The sequence below is a fragment of the Tursiops truncatus genome, chromosome 1 (genome assembly GCF_011762595.2).
Source record: "Tursiops truncatus isolate mTurTru1 chromosome 1, mTurTru1.mat.Y, whole genome shotgun sequence".
NCBI classification, from domain to species: Eukaryota; Metazoa; Chordata; class Mammalia; order Artiodactyla; family Delphinidae; genus Tursiops; species Tursiops truncatus.
The window spans coordinates 171,315,294-171,337,714 of record NC_047034.1 but is presented as its reverse complement, the minus strand read 5'-3'; the positions used below and the strand labels follow the sequence as shown (position 1 = coordinate 171,337,714).

The window sequence follows — 22,421 nt, the reverse complement described above, 5'->3', positions numbered from 1 at the left end:
TCCTGGCTGATCTTGGGCCTTGGACTGAAGCCTCTTCCGGGCTTGGAACGGGGCGGGGTTCATTGAGCAAAACCTTGCGCGCTGGCGCCCGCGACCGAGACGCGACTCAGGGCGCAGGCGCGGATAGGGGGTGGGGGAGGAGGGAAAGCGGCGAGTAAGATGGAAGATGAGGAGGTCGCTGAGAGCTGGGAGGAGGCGGCAGACAGCGGGGTAAGGAGGAGCCGCCGCCCCGGGGCTGGGCCGGGCGGGACCTGGCGTGAGGGAACCCTCCGGGGAGCGGGTCTGGGGATGGTTCTCCCCGAGGAAGGGCCCCGCACGCCGGACCGGGGGCGAAGGAGAGGCCCCCGGCCCCAGAGCGCCGTGAAGGCCTCTTAAAGGGGCCGCGTTCCATTTCTCCCTCCACCTTTGCCCGGTGCGCCTCCTTCCACCCACCACCCCCTTAGCGACGTGCACGTCACCCGGGGCGCCACACCCGCCCCCCAGGGCCTGTTTTTCAGGCGCCTGCTAACCCGCCCCAAGTTCCTTTGATCCTTCCTTTCCCAGTCGGCTCTCCCCCCGCCCAAAGCACCATTTTAAAGTTCATGTGCTTTGAAGAGGAGCTACACACCATGTGGGGAGGGGGTGCGCGGACCTGGGGCGGCAAGCCCGGCTCCGCAGAAGAGCAGAAGGAGGAAATTGAGTCATTTCTGGACCCCTCAACTCTGCTAAAATCCCCCACTGCTTTGCGCCATACGCCACGGTGGGCGAGTCTGGGGTTTTTTTCCTCTTTCAATTTTACTCTGAGAGCCCGCGGCAGGCTCGTCTCCCGGGGACCTCGCCGTAACAACCGAAAGCCCAGCGGGCAGCCTCTCTCCCCGAGGCCCACCCAACGATCTGAGCACCGGGGAAGGGTCTCGAAGTGTGATCGCCGGGGTCGGGGGGGGAGGGGTGCGGTATGTGAAGTAGGCGCATTTCTGGGAGAGGAGGGGGAAAATGGACCGTTCGACTTCGTTTTTTGGAGTTTTGTTTACCTCCATAAGCTATAGGAAATTAGTTTTTCTTAAGCCGAATAGCCAGTTCCATTAGGTTCGTGTTTAATTTGGTCTTTTCAGAGTATGTGGTTCTATGGTGACCCTTGTGAAGGTGGGGAGATGTCTTTTTGTCCTCCCCGTGTTCGTGTCTGTTCAGTGCTGGCTCGAGTGACATCCACCGTGAAGGTTTCTGTGTCGGAAGTAGGGCGTGGAGAGCCGAGTGTACCGGGGTAGAACAACGAGCTGGGTTTTTTTCCCCCAAGCGCACTTTAGGGTGCTTGTCAGCGCTTGAAGAGGTCGAGAAACGGATCCCTTAACATTTCCTTAATGTTGAAACTTTGGCGTTGAAGTTTTTCCCGGTGGTGGTTCAGCGTTTCTCTCAAGGTCTTTGTTTCCCACTTAGCATAATTGAGGATTTGAAGAATTAATTCGTTCAGAAGGTATTCGGTACAGCTCTTCTGTGCCGACCATCTTCCTTGGATTTTGACTTGAGTAAGGAGAGCAATCGAAAGATTTTATAGGGAGCAACAGGTGTCAGCTAGGTATTATTCATTCAACAGACATTTGGGAGTGTCTGCTCTGTGCTAGACAGCGTGCTTAGCAGTGACTTTGTGCCAGAGAATTTACAGTCTCCGGTAGGGCGTTTATTGCCTACCACCAATGTGAGTGAATCATTCAGAACCCCTCATGCTGCTCCCTGCAAAAAAAGCTTGGCCTACAGTTTGAATATGACTCAAATGATAAGTTTCTTGAGCATCTTGTCCTTTCTTTGTTTTTCCTCACATGTTTCAAAGGGACATGAGTTTCTCATGTTAAGGAATAAGAAAATAAACAAAAATGAAGGTAGGGTTCAGAAATTGAGGATTGCTTTAGTTTTTCAGAACTGGTAAGCTGCTTAGAGATCAGCTAGCACACTCCTGCATTTTATAGCTGAATAAACACCAGAGATGTAAGATTTAACTTAGATCTTTCTGGTGCTCGTCCAGTATTTGTACTGTACTTTACGAAAACCCTTTATAAGTGCCAGGTACAGAAATAGAACCCAAACCTTATTTCATTGACATCATGAGCAGTACTGCCAAAATGCAAGTTCCCTTATATAGCTTTTATTTAATTGAAGTAACCCGTAGAGGTATTACCTTCCTTTAGTAAATAAGGAAACTGGGTTTAGGGAGTAACCTCTCTTGCTCAAGGCACACAGATAGTAATTGGGAAGCTGGGATTTTGACCTGACTCCAAAGCTGGATTCTTTAGCATTTTGCTGTCTCCTACCTGGGGACCTATGGAAAATTTGGGAGTTGGGCATTAACTTTCATTTTTAATATGTTTGTTTTGGGCTTATATTTGAAGGTTCTCTTGAATTTGATTCCCTTTGCGAATTTCACAAAGGGTCTTGTAAATGTGCATTTTAGAAGGAGGGGTTGAAGCATAGTGTCCATATCACTGGCAAACCAACTAACTATACAGCGTCTGAAGACGTACCCGGTTGCATATGTGAAAGTCTTAGCTTCAGGTTACCCTGTCTCTCAACTGATATATGGTAATGAGTGTTAAATTACACATACACAACCCCTTGCAAAAAAATGAAACACCGGGATGGCAAGACTAGCAAATGGGGTCGACTAATTCTAAAAGTGAGCATTTAAACTTTATATAATTTAGAGGCAGTTCTAATCCTTGAAAGTAGAGGCTTTTGGTGATCCCTTTCCTCCAATACCACAAAAGAATTTTGCCATCATGCTAGAATTTTTTTCTTATTTGTCAGTACATGTGAGGTCATTGTCTCCTTTGTATTTTCAGAACACTCAATATCAAGTTCTGTTGTGTCCTTCAGGGGAAGACTGACTTTGAGAAACACCTCAAATATTCTGTAAATACACTGCTTTTTGCTTTTAGTTAATATGGTGTATCTGATATAAAATTGTCCCTTTACCTGTTCTCCCAAGGAGTTACATCCTCAAAAAAAGGACAATTCAAAAAATGTAACTTACATTCCGTTGAGGAAATGCTTCTTTAAAAATATGCTGCCTTTGGGAGAAATGAAAATGTAGAATTGAGTTTATGTTGATTCAAACTCTAAATTGTGTCCTTGTCTTAAGCACATCTCAAGGGACAAATAGCGTACAGTAGTTTGTAATCCTTACTCCCCCCCGAAATCAGATCAGCAGTTTGCTCAAGTTGAAAAGACGAAAAGGGCTCACGTGCCCAGGGCACAGCAAAGTAAGGTGTTTGCAGCAGAGTAAGGATTTTATTGCAAGGTGCCAAGCAAGGAAGTGGGAGACAAGTCTCGGATCCACTCCAACTTGGTCTTTTAGTTAAGAGTTGGTTTTTTGTTTTGTTTCTGTTTTTGTTGTTTTTTGTTTTGGGGGGCTTTTTGGCTGAGCCGCACGGCCTGTGGGATCTTAGTTCCCTGACCAGGGATTGAACCCGGCCTCTCAACTTCAGAGCATGGAGCCCTAACCACTGAACCTCCAGGGAATTCCTTAGTTAGGAGTTTTTAAAGGGGAAGGAGAGGGGAAGCTGGTGGTTAATCATGCTCTTGTGACATTTCTTAATCATAGTTCCAGGAGCCAGGCTGTCTGTGGTCTATGTGCCTCCTGCCCGGTGGTCTGTGACCTGGTGGTCTGGACGTGGAGCCTGCAAAGGTCATCTTGTTCTGAAAACAACTTAGGCTTGTGCATCAGTGATGTTATCAGAGGTTACAGTCTTCAGATATCTGGTACTGGTTAATTATTACTGTGCAAGCATGGGGTAGAATTTAGAGGAGGAAAAAGAAAAGGGAGAAGGGGAAAAGTTTAAAATCAAAGCTTTCTTAAAAGCTGGTTAATGGACTCAGGCTCAAATTTCTGATAGTTTGAAGCTTTATATTCACTTGTTGTTTAGACACACAAAAAAGATACGACCTAGTCCATCTTGTTGGTAATGAGCTAACCCAGTCCTAGGGGAAGACAGATAGTACATAAATGGAATTGGACTGGTATTTATTATAAAGAGTTGGCAACCTTTCTAATTTCCTTGCATCTCAAAAGTTGCGTTTTATTCTTTTTTGCAAGGGCAAGTCATGTAGCTAATTGGAAAGAAATGCATCTTGCGTAAGTTAAAGGATACTGGTCTTCTGGATTAAGAATTTAAATTATGTTTACTTTCTACCCTCATTGAGCTAGTCATCTAAACATTAGCCCTTCAGCAGTACTGCATGGTATATAAGTCTCTAGTAAGGTGCCAGTAAACATGGAATACCTGCTGTATTCCAGGTACTAGGCACAGCACAGTCCAGTGGAGGAGTCAAGTGGGGCAGCACTTTCTTTGGAAGAGGCACAGACAGGGTACCGTGGCTGGGATCAGAGACAGTCTTGTAGAGAAGGTGGTAAGATTTGAAGGACCAGTTGAATAAAGCAGTAGTAGGTCTGAGAGGGGAGGGGCAGGTAGAATGTAGGACAAATGCACACATAGGCAAGGAGGCAGTGAGAGAAGAGTTTGCAGCATTGGGAGAGCTACAAGTATTTCCTTCTGGCTGGAGGGTAGAGTGTTGGCAGGACTGAGTGGAAAGAGATGAGGCCCGAGAGGTATGCAGAGGCCAGATCAGGAAGAGCCTCCTTGTACTTGGTTCTGGGGAGCTTGGACTTTGTCCTGAAAGCAGAAAGGAGCTTTGGAGGCTTTTTTTTTTTTTTTTTTTTTTTTAGCAGAGTAGTGACATAGTTTTTAATTTAAGAGATAAGACCTTTGATTTGCTTATCTTTCTTTAGAGAAGAGGCCATTCTCCCTGAAGTGTGGCTGCCACCTCACTTTGGGGTCTTCAGTGCTACCTGTAATTGCTGTCATCACAGAAGGTGTACAGTGGCTGTGGATAGTGGGCAAATACTAGCTATTTTGGGGCTACCTGGTGCTGATTTCCTTATGTCTGTCCTTACAGTAAAGAAGATATTTAAGATTTGTGCTATAAGCACAAATCTAGGTGTACTGTGCCCAAAGGAACCATTTCTAAGCTGTTTCTGGTCCTTTTGGAAAGATTGAGTTCTAGGCACTGATGTCTTCAGAAAGGACTTTCTATAAAGCAGTTAGTTTAGACATGATTGTGCTGAGCAGTCTGCCCCTGGGACTCTGGAGAAAGCTTTTCACTCGTAACTGCTCAGCTCTTTTCTTTGAGGCTGCACGGGGGTCTTGTTTCCAGCATGCTCTGGGTGTACAAGAGAACTGCCATGGTGCTGTGGGTTGGAATTCGGAAAGTTGCTTTTCCTTCTACAACAGGACAGAATTGTGTGTCTTTCTAAAGCTTTTGGTAAAATCCTCCAAGAGAAAAGGCACTGTTGTCTAGATCTGGTGACTCAAAAGTATTCTTGGGGCCAGCCCTTTCTTTCCAGTTTCTCCCTTTACACTGCTGTGGGCCTCCCACAGTTAATGTCAGTTTCTGGCTGTATCAGTTAGCTAGCCTTCACAAGGTGGAGTCGGTTCTTTCCTGCACACTTTCCATGGAAATGGAAATTTTTTCCTGTCATGACAACTACTGACTTGTTGGTTTCCTAGGAGAAGATTGAGTTTAGCTACTTTTATCTGTGGCCAAAATACAAAATGAAATGTTTTTTTTTTAAGTGGTAGCTATAGAGATTTCTCTTCCCAAGGGTTTTTTAAACTATGCTAGACTCCGCCAAGCATCCTTCTCCTTAACATCCAGCTCAGCTCTATGCAAGATAAAGGTTAAAACCAGCCACCACAGAAATTAGCAACAAATCCTAACAGTGGTCTGTGTGTACTTAAAAGAGTCTTAGCCCTGAGGGTAAGAGATTTTAAAATGTCCCTCACAGTAAGTTATCCACTCCCCACACCCAAAACTCTTTTCCTTATAAAATGAACACAGGAAATAGTCATTCCTTTCTAAAAGGAATAATAAATATGTACAGTTAAAATTGCATTCTTTGGGACTTCCCTGGAGGTCCAGTGGTTGACTCCATGCTTCCAACACAGAGGATGTGGGTTTGATCCCTGTTTGAGGAACTATTATCCTGCATGCCGTGTGGCGTGGCCAAAAAAAGATTAAAAAAAAAAGTTGCATTCTTCAGGGGTGTGATCCTTAGATGAGATTGTACAGGACAGTTATGACTCGAGTCTGGAAAGGTCAGGACTGTCGTTACTCTTTATAGACATTGGGAGCCAAATTACCAGCCCTCATGCTCTTGCCTTCTTGGCTTATAAAAGCATTTGCGACCCTTCAGCTGTCAGTTGTGTTTCTGCTACCTAGTTGCACATCGCGGTGGTGAATGAATGAACACTGCCTATAAACCTGTGAACTCCCAAATTCCACTGGCCTTTCTGAAAGGGCTTCTTAGACAGCATCTTGAGAGCTCGTTACTGGGCAGGTGGAGTGCCTTTTTACGTTCATTATCCCATTCTGTTTCAGTGACCTAGTGAAGTGTAGGTACTATTATTCCTAGTGTCCAGGAGAGGAAATCACATGGTCGGTCTCAGCCGAGGCTTTTGGCATCCTGAGCCTACACTTAGGGATCTTATTGGACAGTTTGTTTACCTTTGCTTCTTGGCAGATATTTAACTAGTTAAGTGCTTTAGGGTGCTTAGTTGCTAGTTCCTTTGAAGTATTGTATTTGTTTTGCCTGGGATTGACCTCCTGCTTCTGGATGACCAGCTAATAAATTTTGTGTATCTGAGAAACTTGAACTCGGTGCTCAAGAGCCAGAAGGACAATGCTTCTGTTAGCTGTTAATACTAAGAACAGTGACTGCAAGTGATTGAAGTCTTTCTTTTAATCTTTTTTTTTTTTCTGGCCGCACTACGCAGCTTGCAGGATCTTAGTTCCTGAACCATGTATTGAACCCAGGCCCTTGGCAGTGAAAGTGTGGTATCCTAACCAGTGGACTGCCAGGGAATTCCCTGAAATCTTGATTATAAATGGGAAATAACTTTTTAACATCTAGCCAAGCAGAGAGAGAGAGAATGTAAATAATTTTTGCTCAGATCTCCTGAGAAGATTGAACATCTCTGCTATCTTAGGATCCCTTTATCTGTACTTCACACTGCCAGCCCTCAGGTATTCGACCTATAGACTTTTTTGGGGTGCACGTTGTTTTTTAAATATTGAGTCTGAATGTCTTTACCTACGTCTTGATTCCTCTCAGTCTCCTCTCTTCCATAGTCCCCACCGCATGTTACCTACCTACGTATTGTGTTACCTGTTGTGTTTTGTCCTGCCTGCTTTATTGATTGACTTGGCCCTGGAGGCGTTGTTTGCTGACCCTCCTGAGTGCGCGATTCTCACTAGCCTTTGGTGAAGGCGCCCTTGGGTGTTTGAATAAAACCTGGTGTTGGGGGGTGGTAATAGTGACTGTGCTCCGTCTCCCAGTCTGTATGCCTAATGTTTCCTTTGGGAGAGGAGACTTGCTGTCTTCATTCTAAAAGGTAGCAAGAAAGAATAGGTTGCCTCTGCCAGTCAATGATGCACTTCCACCATCCGTGGCAGAAGTCAGAAGTCTAGGCTAAGGGTTCAAGTGCCATGTCTGATTTTGGGGCAAGTCACTACCTACTGTCAATGAAAAAATTAATCAACAGTCAGTCTAAGTAAGAAATGGAAAATTTTATTCTAGCCAACCTGAGGATTATAACCCGGAGACAGTCTCTCAGAGAGCTCTGAGAACGGTTCCGAAGAGGTAAAGGGAGAGGCCAGTAGATGTGTGATTTTGGCGAAGGGGTGCACGTACTTCAAGCACGTGCACCTTGGTAGAAGGTTACAGCTGTTTACGAGGAGCAGGTCATCTCAGTTAATGCTTTTAGTGCTTTCTAAGTATGGGAAGATGTGAGAAACTGGGTCCATACAATCTTCTCCTGAAAATATCTGAGGGCCATTTCTGCCAGTTTTCCCAGAGCACAAAATGCCTCATCCTGATCATCACCCTGAATTCTTTTTAGGTGTATTGTTAGGTCAGTGACTGCAGTGGCTAATGGCCTGATTCTTGTAGAACTGGATGGTGGGCAACATTCTTTATTGTACAGTCCCTTCCCTTTCGGTCTTAATTTCAACCAAGGTTTGGGAGACATTTCCTGACCAGTTTGCCCCATGGCACTAGGAATGCTCATTCCCAGGTCAGGTGAGGATTTTGTTGATAGGCCACTTAATGTGCTATTACTCGACTAGGCCCTGTTAACAGTAGCCAAAAGCTTCTGGACCACCTGACTTACTAGTCTGTTATGGTCCAGGAAGTGGTTCCCTCTTGTTGCTTCTTCCTGTATGTAGGGTTAGACTATTACAGTCATTGATCTTACAGAACTGTATATCTGGTCAATTGTTTCAAGTGACCTAGTCATCATTAATTTTATTAGAGGCTCAGTCATACATTTGGCAGTGCAAAAAATTATAATCTTGTAAAACAGGTAGAATACAAGTAATAGAGCTAGTAACGTTAATAAGGTCATAAGTAAGTATTTAAGCTGAGAACTTGCATTAGGTGCAACCCAGTATCTCCCCAGGTTGTCTGACCAGTCTGTTCTGCACCAATCACCGTGTTTAAGCAAACTGATGTATTGGCATTGTACATAAAGTTCACCAAAGATGTCTGCATGTACAAGGCAAGTGGTAGGTCATTCTGACTCCTTACAGGATTGAGAAAGGAACGTTATCTACTAAGGAGGTGCGTAGCCGACACCAGAAGAAAAGTGGATCTTTACCGTTGAGCAGGTATTTCTGCCATTGGGAAGGTGTGGTTAATGCATAATACAGGTGCACAGTGCACACTAGAGGGGGAGCGAGGGGGCCCAAACGGGCAGAGGAATCTTGTGTGTTTAAATTTTTCCTGTTTTGTCTTAAAATAATTTTTATTTCATCACTACCTTTCAGCTTCGTTTTCCTCATTTGTAAAGTTAGATTAATAAAATCTGCCTTGCCTGGTGATGAGAGGTAAATAAAGCATCATTCAAAGACAGTGCTGGAGCAGAGCGTGTTGCTGCTCTGAGTGTGAGGGCTGCTCTCCAGCCATTGACAGTGTGGCCTCTGTCCCATTAGGGTGCAACAGGTTGGCGCCCCAGAGGACTAATTTGTATGTTGTTTTACTCTAAGAGTTGTATTGCTTAGTGTTGTATGAAAAGGGAAAGGAGAAAGCAATAATAAACATGGAGAAAGGGGACCCCCATTAGACTCTGCTTCCTGTTTTATTCCAGGGGTTGGGCTCACCACCGCTACTCCCACCCCTGCCTGTTCCACTCCTTTAAGGTAAGGGACTGTGTGGATTCCCTCCCCCATGGAGACCCTCTGAAGAGGCACTCGAAGCAGAATAATACATCGTCTCAAGATGGCAAGTTACAGAGTTTCTGAGGGATACATCTAAATTGCTAGGCCTGTTCTGGAAATTTGTTCCTTTGGGGCACTTCTTAGATTTAAGACCTGGACTTTGGAATTGAGCTCTGCTGTAGTCCTTCCTCAGGAACTGTGGGCTTGCACTCACCTGGCTCGGGGTGCACAGGCAGGCAGGCAGGTTGGTGATCCCTGTCAGTCTTTTTTTTTTTTTTTTTTATTATGTACGCGGGCCTCTCACTGTTGTGGCCTCTCCCGTTGCGGAGCGCAGGCTCAGCGGCCATGGCTCACGGGCCCAGCCGCTCCGCGGCATGTGGGATCCTCCCGGCCCGGGGCACGAACCCGCGTCCCCTGCATGGGTAGGTGGGCTCTCAACCACTGTGCCACCGGGGGAGCCCTCCCTGTCAGTCTTTATTCTGCTTCTTAGTTCCTGCGGCCACACACCAGCCACACTCCTGAACCTTTTTGCTTCCTCCTCTTGAGGTTTAGGGTTCAGTTCTCTCACTTACTAGTTGCGTAGCCTTTGGTAAGTCAGTTAACCTCTGAGCGTGCAGCAGGGGTGCTGTACATCGCTTGAGTTGTGGTGAGGATTAGGGTGGTGAAGGAAGGACCTGGTGCCTTCCTGACACATATCTGTGGCAAGTGTTTGGAGAGTGTGCTCCCACCACCACTACTGTGAAGTGCTTAAGGCAGCCTTAGATTTTATTTGGAACATGGAGAGTGTCACTGCCTTTGGATCCGGATAGACCCAGTTCATATTCTGGCTCCACCCCATAGTAGCTGTGGAACCATGGTCAGGTTACATAACCGCCTCTGAATTGGTTTGTAAATCATTTGTAAAACGGGGATATAGCGCTAAAATCTTGTTTCATAGGATTGTTCCTTGATTTATGTGTTGGGTACTGTTTTAGGCACTCCGGACAGCTGTAGTGAATGAAGTTTCTACTCTCATAAAGCTTACTTTCTAGTGCAGAAAGATGGACAATAAATAATAAATAATATTTTATGTACACACACAATGAAGAAAAATAAAACAAATAAAGGAGCATAGAAAGTGACTGGCAGGAGTACCTTTTTTGTTTTTTATTATTTATTTTTATTTTTTTAAAATTTGGCTGTGCTGTGTGGCTTGCGGGATCTTAGTTCCCAAACCAGGGATTGAAACCGGACCCTCGGCAGTGAAAGCGTGGAGTCCTAACCACTGGACCACCAGGGAATTCCCCAGGAGTACCTTTTCTTAAAAACAGTCAGAGAAGGCCTCTCAAATAAAGATAGGCTGAGAGAGCAAGCCATGTAGAAGCTGCAGAAGTACGTTGCAGGCAGAGGGAACGCAAGTGCAAAGGCTCTAAGGCTGAATTGTGCTTATTTTATGTAGTAGGAATGGATGAAAGAGAAAGTGGCAAGAGATGAGGTCAGAGGTAGCAGGGAGCCAGATCCAGTAGAGAATAGGAGGCCGTGGTGGAGATCGCCTTGAAGTAGGAAGCCATGTGAGGGTGTTAAACAGAAGTTAACTTGGTTTTTAAAGAGGTAGTTTTGGCTGCTGTGTGTAAAATAAACTTCAGGGGCAAGAATGGAAGCACAGAGACTAATTAGGATACTGTTACAACTGACCATTCAGGGGCTGTTGGTAATTCGGACCAGGGTGGTCACAGAAGCAGAAGTGTTGAGAAAATTCAGGGTACGTTTTGAAAATAGAACCAACAAGATTTGCTGATGTGGGTGTGTAGGAGGCATCGAGATGAGTGCAGAGTCTTTGGCCTGATCCCTAGAAGACTGGAATTGCTGAAATGGGGTGAGTAAAGGGAATGTGGGAGGAGCAGGTTTGGGTGATGGGGTAAAATCAAGAGTTGGGTTTTGGACACAAAAGGTTGAGATACCTTTTGAAATGCAAGTGGGAATGTCAAGTTGGCAGTTGTGTATCAATGGTTTTAAAGCTGTGGAACTAGATGAGATCACTTAATAAGCCAGCTTGGATACAGAAGGGGCAAACTCTTCAACCTCAAGGGATCAGGAGAGGAAGAGGAACCTATCTTGTTATAGGAGAAATCAAATATGGAATGTGAGAGGGAACTACCAGGAGAGTGGTGTCTGGAGACTGAATAAAGAAAATGCTTTATGCATTCTATATATAAAAGCTTACTTCAGTTAATTAATGGACTTCCCTGGTGGCACAGTGGTTAAGAATCCTCCTGCCGGGCTTCCCTGGTGGCGCAGTGGTTGGGAGTCCGCCTGTCGATGCAGGGGACGCGGGTTCGTGGCCCGGTCCAGGGGGATCCCGCGTGCCGCGGAGCGGCTGGGCCCGTGCGCCATGGCCGCTGAGCCTGCGCGTCCGGAGCCTGTGCTCCGCAATGGGAGAGGCCACAACAGTGAGAGGCCCGCATACCGCAAAAAAAAAAAAAAAAAAAAAAGAATCCTCCTGCCAATGCAGGGGAAACGGGTTCGAGCCCTGGTCCGGGAAGATCCCACATGCCGCGGAGCAACTAAGCCCGTGTGCCACAACGACTGAGCCTGTGCTCTAGAGCCCGTGAGCCACAACTAGTGAGTCCGTGTGCTGCAACTACTGAAGCCCGTGTGCCTAGAGCCCGTGCTCTGCAACAAGAGAAGCCCGCACACTGCAACGAAGAGTAGCCCCCACTCGCCACAACCAGAGAAAACCTGTGTGCAGCAACGAAGACCCAACGGAGCTAAGTGAAGATTTGGAATTTACGAGTGATTTTGGCCAATGCCTGCATGTCTTTGGCAACTTCGACAAGAACAGTTTCAGTGGGACAGTGGGGCTTAGAGAGCTGGATTGAACTGAGGTGGTGAATGTTACCCAGAGCAGGACCTGAGCCAGATATTGGGCGCTGGATGAGTGCTAGTTGCTGTTATGCCGACATGACAGATAGGACCCACCAAAGTAGGTCTTGCATATCAATACACACCGTGCCTCTTGGGTCCTTAAGACGCTCAGTCACTAGTTGCCGACAGATGAAATGTACAACAGAGGCACATCTTATTCTAGGGTTAGATCTAAAGCAGTGTTGTCCAACAGAAGTATCATGCAAGCCACATAGGTAATATCAAATTTTTCTAGAAGCCACATTTGAAAAGTATAAAGAAACAAGTGAGGTTAATTTTAATATTTTTAATTTAATCCAATATATACAAAGTAGTATCATGTCAACATATAAATATTGAAAATATATTAATGAGCTATTTTACACTCTTTTTTTTTTGTACTAAGTCTGGGAAGTCTGCTGTGTATTTGGAACTTAAAGCACGTCTCAGTTTGGACTGGCCACATGTCACGTGCTTACCAGCCACACGTGGCGGTCACCACTGCACTGAGTGGTATAGCTGGATCTAGTGCAGAAGAGAGTGTGCCCAAAGGATTCCCTCTTCCTGGGCAGGCGCAGAGAGGTCCAGAAAGCTGTAGCGAACTTGGAAAAGAAAGCAGGAAGTGGTTGTTTCTTACGAGCAAGTACGAATTGTTTGGTCTTTACAGTGTACCACCCCAAAGCCTTTTGTGGTTTTCTGGTGTGCCTAAGTTCTTCCAGTTCGTATCATGCTGGCCCTATGAGTTACAACTAATTTTATGCAGTAGTTTGTTTTTTTGTGTGTGTGTGTGGTACGCGGGCCTCTCACTGTTGTGGCCTCTCCCGTTGCGGAGCACAGGCTCCGGACACGCAGGCTCAGCGGCCATGGCTCACGGGCCCAGCTGCTCCGCGGCATGTGGGATCTTCCCAGACCGGGGCATGAACCCGTGTCCCCTGCATCGGCAGGCAGACTCTCAACCACTGCGCCACCAGGGAAGCCCATGCAGTAGCTTTTTGAGTAGTGTTGATACCAAATATGTTTTGTTTTTTTGTTTTTCTGGGGGGTTTTTTTGGCTGCTTTGGGTCTTCGTTGCTGCACGCGGGCTTTCTCCAGTTGTGGCGAGCGGGGGCTACTCTTTGTTGCGGTGCGCGGGCTTCTCTTGTTGCAGAGCACAGGCTCTAGGCACACGGGCTTCAGTAGTTGTGGCACGTGGGCTCAGTAGTTGTGGCTTGAAGGCTCTACAGGACAGGCTCAGTAGTTGTGGCTCATGGGCTTAGTTGCTTCATGGCATGTGGGATCTTCCTGGACCAGGGCTTGAACCCATGTACCCTACATTGGCAGGTGGGTTCTTAACCACTGTGCCATCAGGGAAGTCCCCAAATAATAAGAACCATTGCTGACTGCAGCTAAAGTAATCTCAGATGGTTTTCCAAACCTAGATTTTTTAAAAGAGAGATGGGTCCATTATCAAATACCTTTCTAGACTTGAATATCTCCATTTAAGAAGTATCTTATTTGGGGTTCCTTTTTTCTTTCCCTCTATTCATGTTTTCATTCTTTCTCCCCAACTTTATTATGCCCCTTCTCTTCTCCTTGAAACTCTAGTCCTTTAAGTTTCTGCAGCTTCCCTGACTTCTCATGGCAGGCTCGTCCCGCCTTCATTTCTCTTTCCAAAACACTGTTGTTACAACCAACATGGCAACTGTGGTTTATCTGTCTTCTCCCACCTGGCTAGGCTCTCCTCATCAGCGGGGATTGCCTTACTCATCTCTGGGTTTCCAGCTTCTAGCACATCTACTTTATAGTAGGTTTTCCATAAATGCTTGTCTCCAGCTTTTTTTTATCACTGAAAAGCAAAAGGAAAATGGCCTTGAGATACATTAACAAAGCGTAGACTTCCTTAGGGAGGGAGCTTTAGAACTATATCCTGTGCCCTACAGTGGCCCACGTAATTAAAGTGGAATGTTTTCCTTGCTGTGGGAGTAACAGAGGAAGGAGGAATGTTTTGCGGGAAATGGAACCTTCAAACAGACTAACCTGCGTCTGTATTAAAAAGGCAGCTGATGGCCTAGCTGTGCCCCCACAGGTCTTCTTTGTGTCTCAACTTCTGATTTCTGCCTTTTGCTTTTTCTGAATTACCCAATCATGTGTGCTCAGGAGTTGAGTTGATTTTCTGAACTTGACAGTAATCCTGAAGCATCACTGTAAAATCAAACCTGGGGTGGTACGACTTTGGGTGCTTCCCTCCCTGGAGTTAGTCGGGGGAGGTAGAATAAGCAGAAGCATTGGAGACGGCCAGCCCCACTGGGGCAGGACAGTGTCACTGCCATGCCACTGATGTAGAGAAGCAAGGCAGGGATGAAGCACGGAGTTACACACGTCGATATGAAGGTTGTTTGGAAACGTCTCTATGGATTGCACATCTGGACTTGAAATGACCAGTGGTGCACTTTAAAAGTTACAGAGACCTTCTTATCCGGTTTTAGACCAGATTTTGCTGGTTCTCCCCATGAATTCTTTTTGCTTTATTCCTGAATGAAATTGAGGCCCTCGTGGAAGGAGCCAGAATTCCATCCTTGTGTGTGGTATGGAGACACAGGCACCTTTCTGGGGAGACTGCTCTCCAGGAGGCCCTGACACAGGCAGTCTTTTAGCTAGGGGAATGGGCGCTGATGTCCTGCCCAAAACTTAAAGACATTAGGCCCTGCTTGGGCACTTCCTGCTGTGGTGGGAGTTCGGGAGCCGGAACGTACTTGGAAGGTGGTCTCACCATCAACTCCTTGACAGCGTCTTCTCTTTGCTTTTCATCAGGACCGGTCAGGCTCTGGTTCTGAGAGAAACACTTGTACTTTCAGGACTCCTGTCTCTTCAGATCCCCCCAGTGGTCTGCTTGTAGATATGTGCTCCCCAATTTGGGATAGCTGGACGAGACCAGATGAGCCTGTGGGGCATAGTGGTTCACAGGGAGCCCAAGACCAGTTATTAATTCCTTGAATCTGAGAGGAAAATCAGAAAAGATCCTCTTCTGAAATGGAAACTGACAAAGAGAGGCAAATTGCCCCGGAAAAGTCACTTAAATAGTAACTGTTGCTGATAAAAAGATGTTATTTCCTAACTCAGAGCCAAGACCTCTTAGACCTCCATTCAATACAAGATTACTTGGATTCTTTGGAAGTTGTGCTGGCTGCATTGGTGACCAGAGGATTTGGGTTATCAGCGAGAGGGGTGCTGTGGTGGAGCAGGACACCGTGCGGTGGGGGCCCTGGGGAGCTGGTAGCCGGAGGTCAGGCTCCGGAAAGGACAGGACACCTCCTCCCACCCCTCCTAGTGTAACGGATCAGGATTGGGGTTTGTTCACTCTGTCTCCTGCGAGTGTGGCTAGTGTGAGTCAGCTTCACCATCCCTAGGTGAGCTGATAAAGTCTGGTTTTGGGGACAGTAAGCTGTAATGGTGCTGTACTTGCTGTACTTTGCACCAAGGCCCAGAATAACCTATCTGTTTCTCTCTTCTGCCTTTCTTTCCTCACCCCTTACCTTCTCACTTTTCTTTTTTCCTTTCTCATGCGCCTCTTAGTGTTACAGGAGTGAGGCTCTCACTGTAGTCTGCCTGCCCTTGCACATACATCCTGGTCCTCTTTGTTGCCTCTGCCCCTTTTGAAGGTTGTGGCTGGGTCACGGCTTAGGCTGTTTGAGGCGTCTCCTCCCCTCCCATGCTTCCATTCCCAGCCCTCTGCTGGAGGTTCACGTGAGCATAATCATTGCAAGACTAAGGTCCTCGGCAGCCGGTGAAGCTGTGCTGCTTCCCTGGGGGAGCTGAATTTGCAGATGTTGATGTCTTGTGTCGCTCACCCGGTGGCTGTGGCCTCCCCTCTGCCTCCCATGAGGATGAGCCCATCCAGAACCACCTTGCTCCCCACTGTGGCTCTTCATGACCTCCTGCCCCCATGCTTGCTTTCTTTATGGTTTCGCTTGTTCTCTCAGACCAAGAAGCATGTACCTCATTTTTGTAGAGTAGCTCCACAGGAGAAGTGATACCTGTGCTTGGTAACAAGAGATCTTTTGTTTAGAATTTTGACCCAAAGAGAGGTGGCCACCCCACTTAGCAGAGAGCATCATCTTCTGGAGTCTCTTCAATGCTACTTGACAAACAAAGAGCTTTTCTGGAAGGAGAAGCCGTAGGAAATCAAACTTTCTTAACACCTCCCCTCTGATTGCTTATCCCCTAAAACTTGCCTTGTGTCCCGGCGACGCTTCCTCACTCAGAGCTGAGTTATAAAGTGATGAGCTTATGGGTTTCTTTCACTAACACAGAAGTCCTTGGTCCTCTAACACAGGAGCCTTGACCTTGGGCCGGGCCTCTGTGCATCTTTTTAAAAAGAGAAGGTGCCCTTAGATAACTAGATTCTTTGTTGGGGCCCACATCTAGATGCTTCCTCACACATTCTGAGGCCTGTTTAATTCCTTTGGGCTATTGCATCTCTGGAGGAGACAAGCATTCTCCTTGTAGTGCACCCTGTAGGAAAGTTTCCACTTGGTCCAGCTCTTCAGAGCATGAGTCTGAGAGCAGATTGATTGCAAAGCCTTGTCCAAGGAGAGAATGGACTGACTCATGGTACCTGGACAGACTCCAGAGTGAGGTGCAGTGCCCTCTCTAGCTGTTGGCAGAGCACCCCTCTCCTGCTTGGACGGCGCTGAGCATGCTGGTGTACAGCTGGCCATCTGGAGATGGCCAGGATCCGCTTTCCACCAGAGCTGTTGGGTTCATATCTTGTCCTCTCATCTGATGGAAGAATTCTTCAACTCCGATAAACCATCCTGTCTGACGCGATGGAAATTGATGGGAGTATTAGTTATTGGAGTGCCAGGGAGCAGTGTAGGATTCAGGGGCTATATGGAAGAGGGGATCAATATCTAATGACTCTAGCAGCATTTCCAAGGGTTTGAGCACTCCTGGGGGTGTGGCAGCACGGGACAGGGCCTCCAGAGGCCGTGGTTCTAGGGCTGCCTCCATGATGTACACCTTGTGACCTTGGCTGAGTTCCTTAATCTCCCTGAGCAACTTGCCTTCATCTGACAGAGACGGATACAAGCTACTTTGTTTATCAAACAGAGTTGGTGTGCCAGAAATGAGTGTTTGGGAGTGTATTGACAGCCATTAAGCATTATAGTCCATATGCCCTCTTGAAAGGCTTCTTTCCACCCGAGCTGTATTTGCTGGGCTGGGGCAGATTCCTCGTCTTCCCTAAGGCCCTAGAGAAAGAAGGAAGCAGTTTGCCTTCCTGAGAGGAAACCCGGATCCGACCTCTCAAATTCAGCCACTGTAATGTGTATTTTTCCACAGTGTTTTAAAAAATCAGCTACCGTGTTAGGCCCATTTGCCTCTTGTCTTATTTGGCCCTTAAGGAGATATGAAAGCCAGAGTTCACATAATGACGTTTAAACATTTAGAGCTGTCCCATAAAAATCTCCTAAAACAGCAGCCCTGGCCGTGTCCTCCAGGGCGTGGCTGCCTGTCTGTAGGAGGAATGCGTGTTCTCTGGTGCCTCACAGCCCCGCACCCCCTCACGGTGCTGCCTGCTTATGGAGTTTGGTTACTTGCCCGCCTGTGGAGGCGTTTGATTTTGACTGTTTGAAGACACCTGAATCCCACAGATGTGAAACCTTGCATTTATGATGGAGAAACTTGAATAGGAAGTCTCATCTTCAGATTGGAGCAGAATGATAGTGTGGAATTTTAAAACTGCACGTTATTTGTGAAAAGCCCATAAAAGGTAGGGGGCATTAGACTAATGTGAAACATAGTATTTACTCAGGCAGTAACACTGTTATTAATCCAAAAATTTAGAAGAATTACATTACTGACTGTGCTGTGGCATAGATTCCCTTAGAGTGCGTGTCTGTCTGTTCACAGAAAACATCTAGGCCATTCTCTTACCCTCCGTGCACCATTTCTATTCAGTCATTTAACAGCCATCGGGTGCCAACTTGTGTTCCATGCTTGAGTGAGAGGTTTTTGTTCTGTGGCTTCCTACCCCCTCCAGAGAGTTGATGGTGCCCTCAGAATACAGTTTGTTGTGCTTGCCTAAATATACTTCGGGTTTTTCATAAAAACAAAAAATTTTAAACACAACTCAGCATCAGTCATAATGAGTGTCAGTGTCAGACTCGATTTAAATTCAGCTTCATATGGTTAGGCTAGCTTCATCTTGCTTACAGGAAACAAAAATAAGGACATGGAGAGACAAGAAGTAAGAGAGGAAAACATTTCAGGGGATACTAACCAAAAAAAAAAAAAAACTGGCATAGCTTTATTAATGTGAAATAATAGATTTTAAGGTAAAGAAGATTACTTCACAATGATAAACTTTAATGTACTAGAAGGAATAATTCTTGATTCTTTCTGTAGTCCATAGATCAAACAAATCAGTAAGAATGTAGAAGATTTGAATAATATGGTTAACCAGCTTGAACTGCAGAAGAAATACAGAGCATTTGTGAAAACTAGCTACACGCTGAGCTCTGAGATGGAACTCAGCAAATTTCAAAAACGTTTTACTAAGGTAGTCATTCTTAACATTTTGCAAGTAACAGACTCCTTTGAAAATCCCATCCATCTTATAAGTCAGGGTTTCTCAGCCTTGTCACTGTTGACATGTGGGGCTAGATAATTCTTTGCTGTGGGGCTATTCTGTGCATTGTAGGATTTTAGTGGCATCTGTGGACTCAACCCACTAGATGGCAGTAGCAGCTCCCTTCCAGTAATGACAACTAAAAATGTCTCCAGACGTTGCCACACGTACTGGTGGACAAAGTCACTCCTGGTTGAGAACCACTGTTATAGATCTACTCTCCAGAGAAATACATAATTTTGCATAATCCAGTAGCTGGATGGTCTTGCCGTTGCAGGTTGGTGGAACGTTTTTTAAGAAAAAGCAGTGGGACAGCCAAGGAACCTGGAGGTTTGGGCTGTGCTCTGTGCACAGCTTCCCTGTCCCGTGCATGGAGGCTCGTACACGAGGCCGTGGGGGAGTTCCTGGTGCTGAGTGCCTGAGGACTCTGACTTCCATCCAGTTCCACAGGTGTTAGGCTTCTGTTTTGTTCTAGGCCTTTTGCTAGGTGCTACTCACAGTTCAAGTCCATACGAGTAAGAAAAATAGATCATAAAATATGTGACACACATGATCATGAAGGAATGTAAAAGGGAGAGCTTATGTCTGAGGAGCAGGTGATTAGCTGTATGGGATCAAAGAAGACTTCAGAAAGAAGAGGTGGACATTCAAGCTGGGTGTTGCAGGATAAATGAGAGTTTGCAAGGAGGCAGAGATTGCAGGCAGGCGGATCAGCACGCTGGGTTCTGGGGGCTGCCACAGTTCGGTTTCGCTGTGGTGTAGCACAGGGACAGAAGCTAAGGGGATGTGTGGGCGAGGCACGCTTAGGAGCTTGGACTGGATCCGGCCAGCAGTTGAAGTGTTTTAAGTAGGGAAGTGACACAGTCAGACTTACATTTGGAAAGTTGATACGACTGGCTCTGTGAAGGACTGATTGGTGACCAGGAGACTAGTTGGAGGCCATGCAAAGAACCCAGCTGAAGGATGAAGTCTAGAACTCTCACCGCAGCCACGGGGATGGAGGGAGATGAGCCTGCAGGGAGTCAGAGCCCCAAATCCCGGAGTCTCATAAAGGGAGGGCTGCATCCGTTACTTCAAAGGACACAGTAATGTCCCTGGTCAGAAAGGACAGTGCCCTTAGCTCTGAAAATAAAGACGTAAGTTTTTATTTGAGAGAGATTTTTTTCCACTTTTTATATACATTTTTTTCCTCTAGGAAATAGACAGACGGTTGGAAAAAAAACTGAAGATCACACAAAAGGAGAGGTAAGGCTGCTGTCTGGTCTGAGGGCTCATGCTCTCTGCCGTGAGAGCTGGGCAGTCAGTGGTGTTCTCCAGCTGGCCGTTAGATACAGGCAGGTCAGGCTCCTGGGCAGCGAACCCTTCCCTTAGGGACACGGTGGCTTGCGGCTTTGGCAGTGAGGCTGGAGTGTTGCACCTGCCTCCTGCCTTAGTGGGCACCCTGTGTGAGGTGGGGGGTGACAAGTCAGAAGGCTTCGGCTTGAGGCCTGACTCTGAGGTTTGGAGCAAGTTGTTTCCCTTTCTGGACATCACTTTCTCTCTCTGTGACACGAGGAGGTCGGACAGATGATTTCCCTGGGCCCTCCGTGACTTGGTGGCTTGGGGCATTACGAGGGTATCCTAGAAGAAAAGATTCTTGGGAATCCTTCAAGACCTTTAAGGATAGCTTTTTTCCCCCACCCAGGCAGCAGAGGAAGTGGGTTTCCGAAGCAGGTGAAAGTTGACTTCAGCAGTCTGTCTTTGCCCTGGTAACCTGTCAGCTTCCCCCAGGGACAGGCGGCAGGGAGGAGGGGGGGCCTCTCTGGACTTGCTTGATGGGCTGCACAGTCATCCCCAGGGAACTGAGGGTGCCCTGCCCGTCTGCTGACTTTCCTGGCTCCCTGCCTCTGTGATCCGAGTGCTGGCTCCTTGTCTGTCTGCTCATCTCAGCAACGACACTAGCGCCTGGTTACAGTCCCCTGGCCATGCTGTCCTGTCCCACCCAAGACTTGTTCCAGCCCCCCTGGCAGCAGCCCTCCAGTACCTACTCCTCCTGACAACCAAGGCTCTGAAAACAGGCCCCTGAGCGCTATTTGGTTCTGAAGAGAAGCTAGTTGACTGCTCTGGGGAGGGTCTCTGTGGCTGTTGAGGGGTGGCTGTTCCTGCCTGGATCCCTTGTTCTCCTGTGGCTTTTGTTTCTTTCCCTTCCTGTGTCGTTTTCCTCCTCCCCTTGTGGACACATTGCCCGATGTGCACATCTACCAGCCTTGGACAGTGCTTTTCCTTTGAGCACTGCCAAGCACTATTTCCAGGGTCATCCTTGACCCCAGCCCCGCCGCGTCCAGCAGACCAGAGAGCCGTGGTGAGGGAGGGGTCTCTGCTCAGAAACTCTTCTGAAGAGGCCATCCAGTGTCTGGAGTAGCTTGTCTCTGGGAGGCACAGGACACTCACCAGAGGCTGAGGCAGTTTGGTAAATCCTGTCTTGATGCCAGGCAGGGACGGCGGAGCTGGAGTGTTTGGTCTGAGTGCATGTTGTGGGACCTTGACTGGGAGTGAACACTTTGCTGATCCCCAAGCTAAGGGGCTCCCACCGCACTGGCCTGTTACACGCTGGTCTGTGTAGGGAAGCTGGGGTTTTAACTGAGGCCATTGGATTCTGGACAAGAGGTGTTTTGCCGCAGGGGCCCGACAGTGGTTGATGTGACTTTGACGAACACGGGGATAGAAGTTCCAGAATGAGCTGACGTTCCTGCCCCCCTTGCCTGGGGTTCGGTCTGAGGAGCAGACCTGTGGGCTGCGTGAGCTTAATAGGCAAGGTTGCTCTTTCGAGAAACCCTTCTTGAAGAGTGAGAATTTTGATGTCTGGTCAGAGGCCAGAGAATAACGAATAGAATTAGGAGGGGGAGGGAGAGAAAAGTGGTGAGGGGTGGGTGTGGGACATGGATGGGGCCTCTGTAGTCAAGGGTAGGACTTGTGAAGCTGTGTTTGCTCTTTGTCAGCAGGAAATCCAAATCTCCTCCCAAAGTGCCCATTGTGATTCAGGACGATAGCCTTCCCACGGGGCCCCCTCCACAGATTCGCATCCTCAAGAGGCCCACCAGCAACGGTGTGGTCAGCAGCCCCAACTCCACCAGCAGGCCAGCCCTTCCCGTCAAGTCCCTAGCACAGCGGGAGGCAGAGTACGCGGAGGCCCGGAAGCGGATCCTGGGCAGTGCCAGCCCCGAGGAGGAGCAAGAGAAACCCATCCTTGACCGGTGAGTGTAGCTGGCAGGGGTGACCTGCCAGCCAGACTTGACCACTCCACCAGGCCACCTTGAGGAGGAGGAGGAGAGTGGGCTGGCTGCCTGCAGAGTAGTGAAAAGCAGTGAGAATCATGGCCGGAACCATCGTGGCTGCAGCTGCCCACCCCGGCTGGTAGGGCTGGTTTGTTGTCTGCACTGGCTCTGGGACTGCTCTGAAAGCTTTGCTGGCATGCTGCCTCTGCAGGCGCCAGGGGCCAGTGTGGCATACAGGGTAAAGGCATGGACTTTGAGTCAAAATCAGCCAGTCTGAGCCCATCTCTGCCACTTAACTTCTTTTTTTTTTAATATAAATTTATTTATTTATTTATTCATTTATTGGCTGCGTTGGGTCTTCATTGCCGCCCGCGGGCTTTCTCTAGTTGTGGTGAGTGGGGGCCACTCTTAATTGCGGTGCGCGGGCTTCTCATCGC

The 22,421-nt window shown here is 47.4% G+C and overlaps 1 protein-coding gene across 10 annotated transcripts in view; it reads left to right on the top strand.

The window, feature by feature from the left end:
* The first annotated feature begins 115 nt into the window (after positions 1-115).
* The window catches only part of SZRD1 (SUZ RNA binding domain containing 1), a 39,426-nt gene continuing 17,120 nt past the window's right edge, over positions 116-22,421 (top strand). For 4 of the 10 annotated variants that reach the window (XR_012327766.1, XR_012327767.1, XR_012327762.1 and 1 more), the window contains exons 1-3: positions 18,429-18,661; positions 19,926-19,975; positions 21,709-21,963. Coding sequence is in view for 7 of the 10 variants with exons in the window: in XM_019918892.3 (XP_019774451.1) it covers positions 18,554-18,661; positions 19,926-19,975; positions 21,709-21,963 (413 nt within the window). In the remaining 3 variants the exon portion in view is untranslated. Of the gene's footprint in view, positions 211-593; positions 740-18,425; positions 18,662-19,925; positions 19,976-21,708; positions 21,964-22,421 lie in introns of those variants that run through there. The other 6 variants (XM_019918894.3, XM_019918895.3, XM_019918893.3 and 3 more) reach the window with 6 other exon arrangements.